Source organism: Lepidochelys olivacea, assembly GCF_965140295.1.
Source record: "Lepidochelys olivacea isolate rLepOli2 genome assembly, chromosome: 2".
NCBI classification, from domain to species: domain Eukaryota; kingdom Metazoa; phylum Chordata; order Testudines; family Cheloniidae; genus Lepidochelys; species Lepidochelys olivacea.
This window is the reverse complement of record NC_140412.1, coordinates 235,062,763-235,081,137: the sequence shown is the minus strand read 5'-3', so window position 1 is coordinate 235,081,137 and position 18,375 is coordinate 235,062,763. Positions and strand designations below refer to the sequence as shown.

Genomic DNA, 18,375 nt, shown 5'->3' with positions numbered 1-18,375 from the left:
AAGGGGGTTGTCTCCTTGTTATATCAGACGTTGGAAGCTCCTACCCCATTCCCCAGCTTCTTCAGGAGATGCCTTTTCCTAAGTCCACTTCCAATTCTGTTTTATCAGGGAACCAAACCCCCTATAGAGCTGTTAGGATATAGATATACAGGCCTGTCTGTAAAGGCCTATACGCTAAGAATTTAGGTGTATTCTTATCACCTGGCTAGTTAGAGGTATAAAAGAAAGAATCAAAATCACTGTCTGCCAGTGTAAGGTCCTTCTCTTACTGTGACAGTCTGAGGCCCTGTTCTTAGGCTAAGGCCTTTGGCTAAGCAGCAGAGGCAGCCATAAGCTGGGAAGTGACCGGTCACATCCTCACATTCCAAACTAGTCACATTGAAATAAGGTGCTATTGGGCTGTTAAGAATACAATCCTGTCCTGATAATGCCTATCGCCTCCAAAGAAAGGGAAGTGCCTTGAAGATGTAAAAGGAAACTTAGTTTGATAACATCCTGTCTGGCAAGAACTCACTTATCAATTTCTGTGTTTGTTCTATCACTGTAGTCCCCATTTCCCCATTGTTTGTCTGTATAATCTCTGTCTGGTTCTGTGATTGTTTCTGTCTGCTGTATAATTAATTTTGCTGGGTGTAAACTAATTAAGGTGGTGGGATATAATTGGTTAAATAATCATGTTAGGATTGGTTAGTTAAATTTTAGGAAAATGATTGGTTAAGATATAGCTAAGCAGAACCCAAGTTTTACTAGATAAGTCTGCAGTCAATCAGGAAGTGGGTGGGTGTGTGGGTGGGGGAAATGGGAACAGGGAATGAGGGTGGGGAAATTGGAATCATGTTTTGCTAAAGGGGGAAATGGGAACAGGGACACAGGTGTAAGGCTCTGTGGGGTCAGAGCTGGGAAGGGGGACACTAAGGAAGGAAACTGGAATCATGCTTGCTGGAAGTTCACCCCAATAAACATTGAATTGTTTGCACCTTTGGACTTCAGGTATTGTTGCTCTCTGTTCATGCGAGAAGGACCAGGGAAGTAAGTGGGTGAAGGAATAAGCCCCCTAACAAGAGCGAGTACCTGCATTGGCCACCAGAACTTGCCACCAATTAGGCTGGCTATCTCCTCCCCACCCCTAGCCACTTTCCATGATAGTTATAAAATGCTTTGCAGAGTGGGGATGGAATTAGAAGATTAAGTGCTTTGCTGAATAAGAACCTTAATGCGAACATGCAGAGTAGATGAGTTACAGTTGCTGTGAAAACTAGGGCTGTCAAGCGATTAAAAAAATTAATCTCAATTAATCACACTGTTAAACAATAATAGAATATCATCTATTTAAATATTTTTTTGATTTTTTTTCTACATTTTCAAATATATTGATTTCAGTTACAACACAGAATACAAAATGTTCATTAGATTTATTTTTAATACAAATATTTGCACTGTAAAAAACAAAATAAATCGTATTTTTCAATTCCCCCATTACAAGTACTGTAGTGCAATCTCTTTATCATGAAAGTTGAATTTACAAATGTAGAATTATATACCAAAAAACTTCATTCAAAAATAAAACAGTGTAAAACTTTAAAGCCTACACATCCACTCAGTCCTACTTCATGTTCAGCCAATTACAAACAAATCTGTTTACATTTTCAGGAGATAATGTTGCCTGCTTCTTGTTTATGTCAACTGAAAGTGAGAACAAGCATTCGCATGGCACCAGTATTGCAAGATATTTATGTGCCAGATGTGCTAAAGATTCTTATGTCCCTTCATCCTTCAACCACCATTCCAGAGGATGTGTCCATGATGATGATGGGTTCCACTCGATAACGATCCAAAACAGTGCTGACCAATGCATGTTCATTTTCATCATCTGAGTCAGATGCCACCAGCAGAAGATTAATTTTCTTTTTTGGTGGCTCAGGTGATGTAGTTTCCACATCGGAGTGTTGCTCTTTTAAGACATCTGAAAGCAAGCTCCATTCCTTGTCCCTCTCAGATTTTGGAAGGCACTTCAAATTCTTATACTTTGGGTAGAGTGCTGGTTCTATCTTTAGAAATCTCATATTGGTACCTTCTTTGCATTTTGTGAAACCTGAAGTGAAAGTGTTCTTAAAATGAACAACATGTCCTGGATCATCATCTGAGACTGCTATAACGTGAAATATATGGCAGAATGTGGGTAAAACAGAACAGGAGACATACAATCCTCCCCCCAAGGAGTTCAGTCACAAATTTAATTAATGCATTATTTTTTTAATGAGCATCATCAGCATGGAAGTATGTCCTCTGGAATGGTGGCTGAAGAATGAAGGGTCATACAAATGTTTAGCATATCTGGCACGTAAATACCTTCCAATGCTGGGTACAAAAATCCCAAGTGAACATCTGTTCTCACTTTCAGGTGACATTGTAAATAAAAAGCAGGCAGTAATTTCTCCCATAAATGTAAACAAACTTGTTTGTCTTGGCAGTTGGCTGAACAAGAAGTAGGACTGAGTGGACATGTAGGCAGACATGCCAAACTCATGGGAGGGGGGGAACCCACAGAAAATGGGCTTGTTTTTGGCTTAATTGGCTTGTGAGTTGCTTTTTGGCTTGTGGCTTGTAGCTTGTTGCTGCTTTTTTTTTTAATTTTTTTTTTGGATCGGTTCCTGGGAAGCAGGGGCAAGTGTGGGAGAGAGTCGGGGTGCACAGCGGGCCCACCACAGTCCCAGACTGCATGCCAGGGGGATCTAGTCTCATAGAGTGTTGGGGTTCTTAGGGATTGGCTTGTTTTGGCCTTCTTTTAAAATGGGATTAGCTTGATTTCTGGCTTATTGTGAAAGTCAGGGTGCTTATTTAACACACAAAAGTTGGCAGCTGTGCTCGTAGGCTCTAAAGTTTTACATTTTGTTTTTGAGTGCAGTTACGTAACAACAAAATAATCTACATTTGTAAATTGCACTTTCACGACAAAGAGATTGCACTACAATACTTACATGAGGTGAATTGAAAAATACTATTTCTTTTGTCGTTTTTACAGTGCAAATATTTGTAATAAATATAATATAAAATGAGCACTGTATACTTTGTATTCTGTGTTGTAATTGAAGTCAATATATTTTAAAATGTAGAAAAACATCCAAAAATATTTAATAAATTTCAACTGAGATTCTATTTTTAACAGTGTGATTAATCATGATGAATTTTTTTAATCGCAATTAATTTTTTTAGTTAATCGCATGAGCTAACTGTGATTAATCAACAGCCCTAGTGCAAACCAAATGTTCAACTTCTTGACATTGATGCAATTAAAAAATAAATTATAATAGTTTGCACATATATTGTGTTTTTGTACTGATACATATTGTTTATTGCATAAGGTCACATACAAAGTCCAGCTGTGAACATATTCGATTCTACATGTAAAAGAGCTGTTTTTTTACTTTAGCAATATTTGAACTGGCTTTTGTGTGTCATTACTGTATGCAACCTCCCCATTTAGTCAGATGAACAAAACATTGCATGCTATTTCAGTATTTTATTATTGAAGCTTCGTTGTTTGTGAGCATACATGGTCTTAAGTTATGTTTTCTTGAAATATGCTTAACATGTTTTTGTTTTACAGCTTGCTGTTCCTCTCTATATTGAAACTGGTGCAAGCCAAATAAATGAACGAAGGGGTGCTTTATATTTACCTTTTTCACCATTGGTATGTAACTTCTTTTTTCATTAAATGTAACTGTTTAAAAAAATTTTGTGAATACTACAAGTGTATAGTAGAATTTTCTGACAATTTAGAAAAGTAAAATTTTTACATAACAAGGAGTCAGCAAAAAATCTGTGATTTTCACAATGAAAAAAATTCTAGTGATTCTTTTGACCACTTATATCTGACAATTGTTTATTGCATATATCAGAAAATTCACTATACATGTGTACATTTTAACATGTAGTTGTGAATGTTGTAATTTACATTAACTTTTACTTTTTCAGAACTTAGACAAACGGTCTATATTGAATAATAATTTATGATAGAAGATCTATAGAATATCTAAGGCCAACACTAAATTGAATAACATTTAACAATAAAATTTGTATGTCCTTTTTTAAAATTAGAAAATTGAATAACAAATAATTTACTGTTAAGGTTGCTATGCGTAATTCAAGAAAAGACATAATAAGGTTACAAAAACAGTTCTAGTCTTCCATCTTAACATTCAGTTAATACAGACCAAAAATTTTAAAAGAATGATTCTCAATGGCAGGCATCTAAACAACCTTAGCTCTACCCTTTTAACAAGACATTAGCAACAGCAACAAACTCTTAATGAACCTTATCCCTTTATCATGTAGCTCTCTCAGAACTGTATATGAAAATTTAAATAACAGTGTATAGGTACTGTATCTCAAATAGCAAATAGGTATTAAATGACTTACTAGGTATTCAATGACTTAGTATATAGGTATGTCAAATAGCAGTCTTTTCTTACTGAGAAAAATAGTTCACTATACCCCTAATTAGACAACTGTAATTAGAGAGTAAGGTACTGAATAGACGAAACATAATCCTTAAACCAGATAATAAAACTTTCCCTATTACCTTTAAAAAAAACCTGTTCATGTGATAGTAAGCCACCACACTTGTTACTATAGAAGAATATACACAAAATTCTCAATTTTTTATTTATAATGTGTGACAGAGCTCCTTCTCTGCCTCAGTGGGTTCTGCGCTTCCACTTAGCGGTGGGCCAGGGTATTCCTCTCTACCTCAGAATTTTCCCACACCCCTAAGCTTGTTGTCCATGCCTTGCCTGAGCAGGGTTCCTCCCTGACAGGGGAGGCAGAGGGGAGCCTCTTAGTCTCTGGTAGCCCCTCCGGGCATGGTGGCAACAAACCAGGCACCTAGTTCAGTCTCTTCCCTCAGACCTCCACGGCCCAGAAGGGCTGTTCACCCTATTGGGTAGGGTTTCCCTTGCCCTTCGCCTCTGTACCTGTGGAGTTTTCCCCCCTGGTGTTTGTCAGCATCTGCACCACCCAGTTCTCTAGTAGCAAGCTTTCCTCCCACAACTCCTATCACACACCCCTATCTGGCTGGAGGGGAGGCTTTTAACAGGTTCTGGCAGGCCCTTGATTGGCCCCAGGTGTCCTAATTAACCTAGAGCAACCTCTGTTCAGTTACCAAGGGAAAAGGGATCTGCTTAGCCAGGGGCTAATATACCTGCCTTCCAGCGCTCTCCTGTAGCCATCTGGCCTGACCCTGTCACATATCCCTCCCCCCTGCTCAGCACCATGGGGTTGGGCAACTTGGGTCGCTAGACAGTATACCCAGGACAAGCCATCCGCAGCGCCATGGCGGCTTCCGGCTGTGTGTTGGAGGGACAAGAACCATCTTCTTTTTGTTCTGTTGCATCCACTGGAGGGGGGCATGGTCGGTCATGAGGACAAATCGCCGGCCTAGCAGGTAATATTGTAGAGTTTCCATGGCCCACTTAATGGTGAGGCACTCCATCTCTACTGCTGCATATTTCTGTTCCCTCAGAAGGAGTTTTCTGCTAAGGTAAAGGATTGGGTGTTTGTCTTCTCTGACCATCTGTGACAGGACAGCCCACAACCCCACTTTGTATGCATCTATCTGTAAAATGAATTCTTTACTAAAGTCTGGGGCTATGAGTACAGAGTTGCTGCAGTGGGCTGTCCGCAGGTCTGTAAATGCCCCCTCTGCCACATCGGTCCATCTCACCATGTCAGGTCCCCGGGCCTTGTCAGGTCCTTCAGGGAACTTGCCTTCGTGGCGAAGTGGGGGATAAATCACCGGTAGTACCCCACTACTACGTCAGGAACGCTCAGATTTGTTTTTTCTGGTTTGGCTGGGGCCAATTTTGGATTGCTTCCAGCTTATTTAGTTGGGGCTTTACCACGCCTCTCCCTACAATGTATCCTAGGTAGTTAGCCTCCACTAGCCCTATGGCACAATGGGCAGGATTGGCTGTGAGGCCAGCACGCCTTAGGGTATTCAGCACCGCTTCTACCTTTTCCAGGTGGGTCTCCTAGTCTGAGGCATAGATAATCACGTAGTCCAGGTAATTCTTGGCCCGCGCCACTTCCCGCAGCCCCCATTGGCCTGGAACGGCGAACCGCAGCCAGTGGGAGCTGCAATCGGCCGAACCTGTGGACGCTACAGGCCACGTGCCAAAGGTTGCTGATCCCTGGGCTAGAGGAATCTGCCAATACCCCTTTGTCAAATCCAGGGTGGTCAGGAACCTGACGTTGCCCAATCGGTCAACTAACACGTCTATGCAGGGTATAAGGTATGCATCAAACTGGGATACCTCTTTCAGCTGGCAAAAGTCATTGCAGAACCTTGTGGTGCCGTCGAGTTTGGGCACCAGCATGATCAGGCTGGACCACTGACTGTGAGATTCCTCGATGACTCCTAATTCCAACATTCTCTTCACTTTGGCCTTGACATCCTCCCTTTTGGCCACTAGGACCCGTATCGTCACCTTTTCCCTGGGGTTTGTGAGGATGTGGTGATATGCCTTGGTCATCCAGCCTGGTCTCATTGAGAACGCATCCTGGTTCCAGTTGACCATCTTGGATGCCTCGGTCTTTTGATCTGGCGTCAACTCTGGGGATATCCTCACCTGCTCGGGGTGGCTGCTTTCCTGGGGCCAGGTGTCTTGGGTGACTACACATGTCTCTCGGGCATGCCAAGACTTCAGGAGGTTGACATGGTAGACCTACTCTTGTTTTAGGCATCCCAGCTGTCACACCTTGTAGTTCACCTCTCCCACAGGTCTGACCACTTGGTAGGGCCCTTGCCACTGGGCCAAAAGCTTACTGTCTGCCGTGGGTACCAATACCTTCACTCAGTCTCCAGGTTGGAACCGTCAAACCTTTGCTTGGAGGTTGTAGTGGTCTCATTGGGCCTCCTGTGCTTTCTCCAAGTGCTCCCATATGATGGGGGTGACTCAGGCTATCCGGTCTCTCATTTGTAGCACATGCTCAGTTATGTTTCTTGCCGCGTTGGGTTCTTCCTCCCAGATCTCCCTGGCTACGTCTAATACGCCACAGGGGTGGCGTCCGTATAATAGCTCGAAGGGGGAAAACCCAGTGGAAGCCTGAGGAACTTCCTGGATGGCAAACATGAGATAAGGCAATAGTGTGTCCCAATCTTTTTCATCCTGACTTACCACCTTCCTTATCATGTCCTTGAGGGTCATGTTGAACCTTACCACGAGACCATCAGTGTGCAGGTAGTAGACATGGAGTAGAGCACATAGGTCCTTCATCAATTTTGACATGAAAGGGGTCCCTTGGTCGGCCAGTATCTCCTTTGGTACCCCTACAAGGGCAAAGATCTTCACTAGCTCCTTTGCTATCGACTTGGAGGCCGTGTTCCATGGGGAATGGCTTTCGGGTACTGGGTGGCATAATCCAGGATGACAAGCACATGCTGGTGGCCTCAGGTCGTCTTCTTCAGGGGGCCCACCAAGTCCATGGCTTTCCGCTCAAACAGGACCTCTATGATTGGCAGAGGCACTAAAGGTGCCCTCAAGTGGACTGTGTTGCTGACACTCAGGGCAAGAAGCGCAATACCACTGGACTTCTTTGTGTATTCCTGTCCAGAAGAACCTTCGTAGGAATCGTGTCAGGGTCTTCTCTGCCCCTAGGTGCCCTCCAAAAAGGTGACTTTGGGCAAGGATTAACACCACCCTCAGATGGTTTCATGGCACCAGGAGCTGATGTACTTCCTGCCCCTGCATCTGTATGACTCAGTACAGGAGATCCTTCTTGATCATGAAGTAGGGTCCTGGTCCCCGGGCCTTTTTGTCTATGGATATCCCATCTATCTCAGCCACCTCCTTCCTGATGATATCGTATCTTAGGTCTTCTGCCTAGTCAAGCCCAAAATTCTCTCTATCAGAACTAACCTGCCTGAGCTCCAGGGGGCCTGGCTCTGCCCCCTCTGCCATCTTGGTGGCGTCATGGTTGGGACCAGCCTCGGGTCCCTTTCCCGCTGGAGCGGACTCCATATCCGCTGCCCATGTCTGCATGCCTATGAGTGTGGCCTTCTGGCCCTGGATCAGAATCCAGGTTCCCAATGCCTTAGCTGCCCTCCCTTCCTTCCTGTTTGGAATTCCTGACCCTCCTGGGAATGGGGAACAGATCCTGAGATATGTCAGAGAAAATCAGGGGGTGGCATTCTGCTGTGGATGACTCATTAACTTCAGGATGCTCTCCTTCCTCCAACCCCTCTGGTGGGAGCAAGCTTCCAAACCCTGGGAAATCTCTCCGTGAGTACAGAATATGGGAGTTTAAGGTATGGGAACCCCGGTAATGTTCCCCTGGATCTCAATCTTTACCGGGATGGTGGGGTAATAACTAACCGCCCCATGGATACATGTTACCCCTGTACATTTGGCCTGCATCAGCTGACTGCATTTCACTAGCTTCCCTGAGATGAGGAGGTTAGCGCTCCCGGAGTCCACAAGCGCCATGGTCTCTACCCCATTCTGTTTCATCGGCCTTGTATATTTATGTGGCATTACCGCAATCCCCACAAAGATTGCGGTAATGCCACATAAATATACAAGGCCGATGTGTGGATTAGCTGGTCTTCCCAGTTCCCCAGGTTACACTGCATGGGCTCCTCAGCTTTGGGACACTGGGCTGCTATGTGCCCCAACTCTCTGCATGCATAACATCTATACATGGCCCTAGTCACCACCTGTCCTTTGGGCTAGGGGGACTGGCCCCACAGTCCTCTTTGCCCAGGTCACTCCATCCCTTCATGGCCCCTGGCTGGTCCTCTGCTCCCCTCTTCTCCCACCTAGACCTTCCCAGGTGCTGGGTCGTCCGAATTCCTGGGATCGGGGCGATCGTTTGATTCAGAATGAATCTTCCCTAGGTGGTCGTGAAAGTTCCTTGGCCATTATCCATCTCTCCACTAGTGCAACCACCTCATCATAGGAGGAGGGGTCATTCTGGCCCACCCTTGCATGAAGGTCTGGTGGCAGTCCCCTCATGTACTGGTCTATGACCAGAATCTCCTCGGGACTATTGGCCTTGGGTTGCAGCCACTTCCGTGCAAGGTGGGTGAGGTCAAATAGTTTGGACCTTGGAGGCTTGGTCTGTTGGTACCTCCACTTGTAATACCTCTGGGCCTGCACCGCTGCCATCACCCCGAATGGGCCAGGATCTCCGCTTTCAATTGGGGGTAGTCAGACGCCACTTTTACAGGCATATCATGGTAAGCCTTCTGGGCCTCCCCACACGAAAAGGAGGTGAGGATGTCAGCCTGGTCCTTGGGCCAGGCCTTACACAATGCAGTCCTTTCAAAGGTAAGGAGGTACGCTTCCACATAGTCTTCCGCAGTCATCTTTGGTAGGTAAGTGGTGGCCTTGCGGGCTCGCATCCCGTTGGGCCCATGGGCTATGGTGGTCAGGGCTTTCAGCTGGTCAATCAACTCTCACTGGAGGGCTCAGTCCTGGGCAGCCTGATTCGTCAACAATTGGTTGGTCTTGTGCTGCAACCCCATCGATTCCTGCTGGGCTGTCGTCTGGGATTAGGTGACCTCCTGCTGGGTCACTGTGGCCTGTACTAGTGCCCTCACCACATTGTCCATTGTGGTGAGGACAAGAAAATCCCCTTTTTCTCTTTTTTTGGCTTAGTCTGCTGCACAGTCACACAATCCCACCACTGACACCAGTTGTGACAGAGCTCCTTCTCTGCCTTGGAGGGTTCTGTGCTTCCACATAACAGTGGGCCGGGGTATTCCTCTCAACCTCAGAATTCCCCCATGCTCCTGGGCTTGCTGTCCATACCTTGCCTGAGCAGGGTTCCTCCCTGCTTATCCTGGGGCTAATATACCTGCCTTCCAGCACTCTCTTGTAACCATCTGGCCTGACCCTGTCACAAATGTTAAAAAGGTCTGTAAGAGACCATTCCCCTTCTAAAAAAATCAAAAAAAGTATTAACACTATTTCCGTGGAAGTTGAATCAGGCCAAAAAATGGTAACACAAAAACTAGGACAGAGTTATGGTTATTTAAATGCTGCTCATTGAGAATATTTCAGTATTTGTTTGCAACATGTTGTAGTTATTATAGAGCCTAGAAACTGTAGTCATAGACCAAGACCCCCAGTGTGCTAGGTGCTGTACATACACAGAACAAAAAGATGGTCCCTACACCAAATAGCTTACAATCTAAGTATAAAACAAGACACAGCAGGTTGATCTACACAAACAAGGAAATACAAAGAAACTGTGAGACCTGGCTGGTGTCAGAATTGTTTATGTGACTTCCGATTTCCACTTTTTATAGTATTTGATGGTTTTACAGATGCTTTTATGTCTTTGCTTGAATTTCACACAATAACCTTAAATGTAACTTAACAAGTTTCTTGTTATTTAATCAACCAATAACTTTTAATCAGTCTTAATGAAAAAATGTTCCATACTAGCCCCAGATATCTTCCCAGTCTACTGCAGAGATGGAAGAAACAGATCTTAATATTGTAAAAATTCCAACCGGAACAGAAATGTGCTCTTTGTATGAAGATGGTAAGTATGACATTTTTTAGGAAAAATAATATACTTCATAATTTTATGGGAAAACAGACTGATAGGAATCCTGTTCCTCCAATTCCGTTCACGCTGCCCTGAGAATGTTTACATAAAAACTAAGTAGGGCTTTATAAGAACTTCAATTAAATTATTATTGTTTGTTATGAAACAGGAAATAATATTGTAGCAGGGTGGTCACCCTGCTCTGGCCCTGAAGGGGTTAAAACATCCCTGGGGACCCAAAAGGAGTTAAAAGCAGCCAAGCTAGGCTGATTGGGGAAGCAGCCACAGGTGTGGCCAGCTCGATCAGGGCCCAGCTGGCCCTTATAAGAGGGCTGGAGGCATCTCTCTCCAGCCCTGGAGAGGGAAGGGCTAGCTGCCTGGGAGCAAGATACCTGAAGTAGAACAGTGCTGGGGAAGGGCAAGAGGAGCTGAGGCACTCCAGCCTGGTAAAACCCCAGGCTGCAGGCCTTGTTGAAGGCTTACAGCGGTATTGGGGCTTCAGAAATACAGCCTGGGAATAGGCAAAGACAGCAGGTCCTAACCCCTTTCCAATGATGAGTGGTCATTACAGACTGCAGTCTGCCCCAGTGAGCAGAGGCTAGATGATGACTGGCAGTAGCCACTGAGGCAAGGTGGGTTTAGAGGGTTGGGGGCTCCACTGGGAGGGGAGACCCAGCATGTGGGGGTTCTGCCCCAGCAGCACTCTGATGTAAAAGGGGCACCGGGGTCCGGGAGGGACATGGGGGCCTGAGGCAGGTGAGCCGGGGGCCTGCAGAGGGTGCTCTGGGCTGGACAAGAGCTAATTCCCAAGACGACCAGCAGGAGGTGCCATACTAGTGAGTATGGACTGTGCTACAAATATATTTTAAATGCAATGCAGCAGTTTGACAAGAAGCAAAATACAATTAACTACTTCTCTTATAAAAGTTCGGAGCATTAAGCATTCATTTTGTCTGGTATGCAGTTTGTCAATCAGATCTCATGGGCTCTGATCCAACAAAGCACTTAAGTACATGCTTAACTTTAAGCATGTGAGTGGTTCTTGGACTTCAATGAATTATCCACATGAAGTTAAGTTAAAGTTAAGCACATGCTTTAAGCGTTTTGCTGGATCAAGGCTTTAGTATACATACTTTCCACTAATAGTACTAATATTGAAACTAGCTACCATTCCTGCCTTTTGTTAGTATAGATACATCACTCTGGATGCTTGAATGCTATTTAAGTATTCTCTGTCTCTTTGGTTAGATTGACAAGTAGCAAAATCTGTTAAAACTTTTACATTTGGCATTGTTCTGCTGTTTATCCCACTTCCATAACTCTCCTCCAGTTCTTTCTCTTATTCGCACAAGTTCAAGCAAAACCTACATCAGGTTTTGGAAGTGAAGCTTGTCAAGTCAGGAATATAGAAGTAGCATTTCAAAATGGAGTCCTCCATGTCAGTAACGTTGGCAGTTAGCTCTGGGAACTTCATTGCTTCAGAGGACCTGCAAAATACCCATATGTATTTGCCCATTGTTGTCATAGGTTTCTAATCCTGTCATTAGGACCTTTAATCTACCTTGCTGTTTGACCTTTGCTCCCATGTTATTTACCAAAATGATAGTAGTATTGGCAGCCACTGACAGAGACAACTATACTAGTGTACTCTGATGGCAGGCCAACCAGAGCCCTGACACTTCCACTCAGACACTGCTGTTTGTTGAGCCTAGGAACTAAACAATTACATAGCTAACTTCTTTCTTCATGGCTTCTGATCTACATGGGCACAATTTTCAGTGTCGCAATCTATAAGTCTTTCCACAAAAAGAGAGGGTAAAAGTCCCAGACTCCTAAATAAATAAATAAATAAATGCCACATTCACGATTACTTGGATCTGCTACATTTAGAGGTCTCTGATCAGGAGCTGACTCATTGAATCAGTTCTGTTTTTATTCCTCTTGGGAAAAGTAGATTCACCATCCTGAAGTTTTAAGATCAAAGGTGGTTATCCCAAAAGGAATCAATTCTTTTCTTTCCTGGGTATCTGGCTAGTGAATCTTGCCCATATGCTCAGGGTTCAGCTGATTGCCATATTTGGGGTCGGGAAGGAATTTTCCTCCAGGGCAGATTGGAAGAGGCCCTGGAGGTTTTTTGCCTTCCTCTGTAGCATGGGGCACGGCTCACTTGCTGGAGGATTCTCTGCTCCTTGAAGTCTTTAAACCACGATTTGAGGACTTCAGTAGCTCAGACATAGGTGAGAGGTTTCTTGCAGGAGTGGGTGGATGAGATTCTGTGGCCTACGTTGTGCAGGAGGTCAGACTAGATGATCATAATGGTCCCTTCTGACCTTAATATCTATGAATTCTTATCCCTGGGCAGAAGATGCAAAGAAACAATTATGAACCTGAATAAAACACACTATGCTCCTGCTTTAAAGTCTATTTAAAGTCTAGACAACTATTTTTATTTGAGGGAGCTGGAGTTAAAAAAAAAAAATAGCAGTTGAATATTGTGTTACACTATCTAATTACTGAAGCAACAACAGTCTCCTGATAACTCCGTTTGTTCTAATCAGCCCAGATGGGGGTACTGTTGTCTGATGGTCTCAGCTGCTGATGGTCTCTTTGTCAGCTGGCTCTTGGTAGCTGAGGCCAGGTTTTAGGTATGTCTTGCAGCAGGCCCTGGTTCCTTTCTTCTCTGTTTGGGAAGTGGCTTAGCAAGCAGGGTCTCCTGTTCTTGTGAAGGGGAATTCTGTGGGCCCATGTAAGGCTCACCTGTCTGTGCTTCTCCCACTCTTTCTGCAGCCAGGCTAGCTGTTTCCCTCCTTCTCCACAAAAACTACTGATTATCTCTCTTGAGGTTGTGGAAGTTTCTGAGCGTGAGACTGTGTTTGGTATGTGCTATGTGCACTAGCTGGTTTTCTGTTAGTCTTTGTGTGTTTTTTGTTAGTTGCTGTCCCTTTGTTTTAGGGCTGTTGTGTTCCCACCCTTTTTTTCTTTGGAGGGGGGGTTCTCCATGGGGGTCAACTTCAGATGGGTTTAGTGGCTTGACCCCCGAGCATGGGGTTCAGTGTGTACCTGCTGTCTCCTACACTGTGGAGTTTGCTGTGTGTAGGTAAGACTATTGGCTGTGCTAATATAAAATCCAGTGCCACCGGACTCCCTGTTAATATAAAATTTGAAGTGATTTTCCTGACCAACAGCAGTTTGTGAATCATTTCGTACAGGAGGGATTTTAGGTCAAGGAATCTTTTGTTCCAGTGTTTTCCTTATTTATTCCTGCTACTAAAATAGTGGTTTTTTTCCAATGCGCCCCTTCCCCCTTCATTCACAATGAGACCCTAGTATCTGATCTCTCTCTCATTGTTTCTGCTGTTAGGATTATTCTGTTGGATTGCAAGAACCCAAATGTGAAACATGTTATGTCATTCCAGCCCCAGGCTTAAATAACCTGAACAGCTCTTCAACCTGTTTTTAAAGGTGCATATAGATGGGGTCGAATATACAGTGTTTGCTATCTCTGAAAAGCTGAAATGTTTCTTGTGTGGTGACCCTGGTCAATTGAGGGGTTACTGCTCATGTACAACTGGCTCTGGATTCCCTGGTGAGAATATGGGACCCCAGGATAGTGTTGAGGGGTTGGGACACCAAGGGACCAGCAGGAGACAGAGCCTGCATCTGCATGGCCAGACTATTCCCTCTGCCCATGTGGTCTGCCATTGTCCAAGGAGCAGCACTCCCCAGAGAAACCCTCTGTTATGACTCTATCACTTATGCCTGGACAGAAGATAGCCTGGAAGTTGTGGCGCTTCTCCTTACAGAGCAAGCAGTCACACATTATAGAGATGCGGGTGAAGAACAGATCAATAAAATAGATTTATGCGGGACTATTTGTAAAAGGGCTAGGAATTTGGAGGCCCCTGAGCTTCTGGCCGTGGCTCAGGATGAAGCTGTGTGCCCTAAGAAGAATTGCTTTGCTGTGGGTGGTGGATCCATGACTAGAGCTCCCAGTGGGGTGCTGCCTTCCCCTGGCATGGTGAGCCCTCAAGCCCCCATCCTGCATGCTATAGTGATGACAACAGGTCCCAGCCTGGGGCTGTGCTGCCTATCACTGTTGGGAAAATAGATATGCCAGCTTCTTCCACTGAATCTCTCTTCTTGTGTAACATTCTCATTATTCACAAAGCAGTTCAATGTTCTCCTAAGCTGGCAGAGTCTGAGAGAGGTGGAGTGGACGATGATGATCTCTCTCTGACTCCTCACTGATTCCTGATATCCCAGCCCATCACTAGATAGGAAGGGTGACTACAGTGTGCAGAAGATTAGTGACTTCTTGTATAGTACTAAAGGGAAGTGGGGAGTTGAGGTCAAGGCCTGTTTTCCTGACTTACAGCACTTTGTTCACTCAGCTACTCTTGTGTTAAGTGATACCTTGGGTGATCGTGGGAAACATTTCCATCTCAAAAAGTTGCTGAGTATTTTGAGGAAGCATGCCTCCCATTGGCTCTTTTTTTTTTCTCAAGTACTTCTGCTTTCCGTTGTTTCTCTGCTCCTTGGCGCTCTCCTTCTAGTCTCTGTGGTGCTGCTCAACTTTTGGCTCTGCAAATATTAATGGATGCTGGGATGGTCATAAAAGGGCACAACTCTTTCAATTTCTCAGACAAAAATGGGCTGATGTCCTTTTGCAAGAGATGCGCTCAGACCCCGATAATCAGGAGAACTGAAGGAATAAGAAGGGGAAGCTTTCTTGAGCCATGGCTCCAATGTCATTGCTGGCATCGCTGTTCCTTTTACCAGGGTGTGGGGACACAGATCCTCTCTGTGAAGGAGATTGTGCAGGGCCAGCTCCTCAAAGCGGAGACGCATGTTGGCACTGTTTTTAATCTTTTTACTGTGTATACACCCACACTGCAGCAAGACAGTGTCTTCTTTTTGCAAACACTTGCACATGCCATGTTTGACTGTGACCTGACTTGGAAGGGGATTTCATTTTCACTGTTTTATGTTTGTTTTAGACAGGAACCATGAGGAGCTACACCCTCAATCATCCAGGGAATTGTATAGTCTCCTATAGACGTTTGGGCTAGTAGATGTTTGGAAGTTCTCCAACCCACTGTTAGGCAGTACTTTTGGCTGAAAGCTACTCCCAGCCACATCTCAGGGGCTAGATTGGATCGCGTTTATACCATGAAGGCCAGCGTGAATACGTTTGTTCAGTCCTCCATGTCTCCCAACTCACTTGTCTGATCATCATTATGTCTGTCAGTGTGTGTCTCCTTCTTCCTGTCTGTTCTTCCCATTGGCACTTTAATACCAAATTGTTACAGGACTTGAATTTCACCCAGATATTCACTGTGCTTTGGGAGGGCTGGCGGCAGAAGAAGCCCCTTTATGAGTCATTGAGAGAGTGGTGGTGTGTCATGAAAGTCTAGATCAAACTGTTTTGCCAATGGTATACCCAGGCTACCACATGGTCCTTGCATCAGGCCATGTATGCCCTGGCATGAGATATCTTGGACCTTCATGTGGGGAACCCAGTGCAGACTCACCAAACTCAACTGAGAAGTACTGACTCCTGAGATGCTTGCTGGAAGAGAAGGTGAAGGATGCCCTGGTTCAGGCCCTTTGTATCCAGCTGCATGGCCTTGATACTCCCACAAGGTTTTTTGTGGGGTTGGAGAAGAAGACTGCAGACTGTCAGCAGGTCTCTTGTCTCCAGCTGCCAAATGGTTATTTGATGACTGAGCTAGCTGAGATCTGGAAAGCAGCTCTTTCCTTTTGACAGTACTGTGTATTTGTCTGAATCCTGTGATATGCTGGCAATGGCAGAGCTGCACTAGGGCTTACCCTGTCTAACTGGTGATGTGCAGTGGTGCCTAGATGCCATGCTGTCATTACAGGAGCTCTGTTGCAGTCCAGCAGCTCTCTATGGGCAATGCCCCCTGTACTGATGGGCTGCCATCTGAATTCTACAAACATTCCATAAACCTGGATGCCCCATCATCTCAGGCATAAGCACTCTTACAACAGGATTATCTGACTATTTGGACTCTCCTCAGATCCTATGCTACCAGCACTCCCAGTGATCTTCGAGACACCACCAAGTTCCTGAAAAAGCTACAATCCATCGATGATCTTCCTGAAAACACCATCCTGGCCACCATGGATGTAGAAGCTCTTTACACCAATATTCCACATGAGGATGGACTATAAGATGAGGCCACGGCACACCTGGTGGCTGAGCTTTGTGACTTTGTCCTCACCCACCCCCATTTCAGATTTGGGGACAACTTATACCTTCAAGTCAGTGGCACTGCTATGGGTACCCGCATGGCCCCACAGTATGCCAACATTTTTATGGCTCACTTAGAACAACACTTCCTCAGCTCTCATTCCCTAGCCCCCATCCTCTACTTGCACTACGTGGATGACGACATCATCATATGGACCCACAAGAAGGAGGCCCTTGAAGAATTCCACCTGGATTTCAACAATTTCCACCCCACCATCAACCTCAGCCTGGACCAGTCCGCACAAGAGATACACTTTCTGGACACTACAATGCAAATAAGGGATGGTCACATAAACACCACCCTATACCGGAACCCTAATGACCGCTATACTTACCTCCATGCCTTCAGCTTCCATCCAGGACACCTCACATGATCCATTGTCTACTGCCAAGGCCTAAGATACAACCAAATTTGCTCCAATCCCTCAGACTGAGACACACACCTACAAAATCTTTATCAAGCATTTTTAAAACTACAATACCCACCTGGGGAAGTGAGGAAACAGATTGACAGAGTGAGATGGGTACCCAGAAGTCACCTACTGTAGGACAGGCCCAACAAGGAAAATAACAGAACATCAGGGGCAATCGCATACAGCCCCCAGCTAAAACCTCTCTAGCACATTATCAACTATCTACAACCTATCCTGGAAAATAATCCCTCACTCTCACAGACCTTGGGAGGCAGGCTAGTCCTCGCTTACAGACAGCCCCACAACCTGAAACCAATACTCGCCCACAACTACACACCACACCACAGAAACACTAACTCAGGAACCAATCCCTGTAGCAACCTCGTTGCCTACTCTGTCCCCATATCTACTCTAGTGACACCATCAGAGGCCCCAACCACATCAGCCACACCATCAGAGGCTCATTTACCTGCATGTCTACTAATGTTACGTATGCCATCATGTGCCAGCAATGCCCCTCTGCCATGTACATTGGCCAAACCAGACAGTCCCTACGTAAAAGAATAAATGGACACAAATTGGACATCAGGAACGGTAACATACAAAAGCCAGTAGGAGAACACTTCAATCTTCCTGGACATTCTGTAACAGATTTAAAAGTAGCTATACTTGAACAAAAAAACTTCAGAAATGGACTTCAAAGAGAAACAGCAGAACTAGTAAGTAAGTAACTTAGTAAGTAATCTAGCTAGATATGCGTTAGATTCTGTTTTGTTTAAATGGCTGATAAAATAAGCTGTGCTGAATGGAATGGATATTCCTGTTTTTGTGTCTTTTTGTAACTTAAGGTTTTGCCTAGAGGGATTCTGTGTTTTGAATCTGATTACCCTGTAAGGTATTTACCATCCTGATTTTACAGAGGTGATCCTTTTACTTTTTTTCTTCAATTAAAATTCTTCTTTTAAGAACCTGATTGCTTTTTTCATTGTTCTTAAGATCCAAGGGTTTGGGTCTGGGTTCACCTATGCAAATTGGTGAGGATTTTTATCAAGCCTTCCCCAGGAAAGGGGGTGTAGTGTTTGGGGAGGATTTTGGGGGGAAAGACGTTTCCAAGCGGGCTCTTTCCCGGTTATA

General features: G+C 44.8%; 1 protein-coding gene across 5 annotated transcripts in view; it reads left to right on the top strand.

The window, feature by feature from the left end:
• Positions 1 to 18,375, top strand: part of LOC311516207 (uncharacterized protein C10orf67 homolog, mitochondrial) — a 145,450-nt gene that overhangs the window by 109,656 nt on the left and 17,419 nt on the right. For 4 of the 5 annotated variants that reach the window (XM_084620036.1, XM_084620035.1, XM_084620033.1 and 1 more), the window contains 2 exons: positions 3,608 to 3,691; positions 10,449 to 10,548. In XM_084620036.1, the coding sequence (XP_084476162.1) occupies positions 3,608 to 3,691; positions 10,449 to 10,548 (184 nt within the window). Of the gene's footprint in view, positions 1 to 3,607; positions 3,692 to 10,448; positions 10,549 to 15,551; positions 18,133 to 18,375 lie in introns of those variants that run through there. The other variant, XM_084620034.1, reaches the window with a different exon arrangement.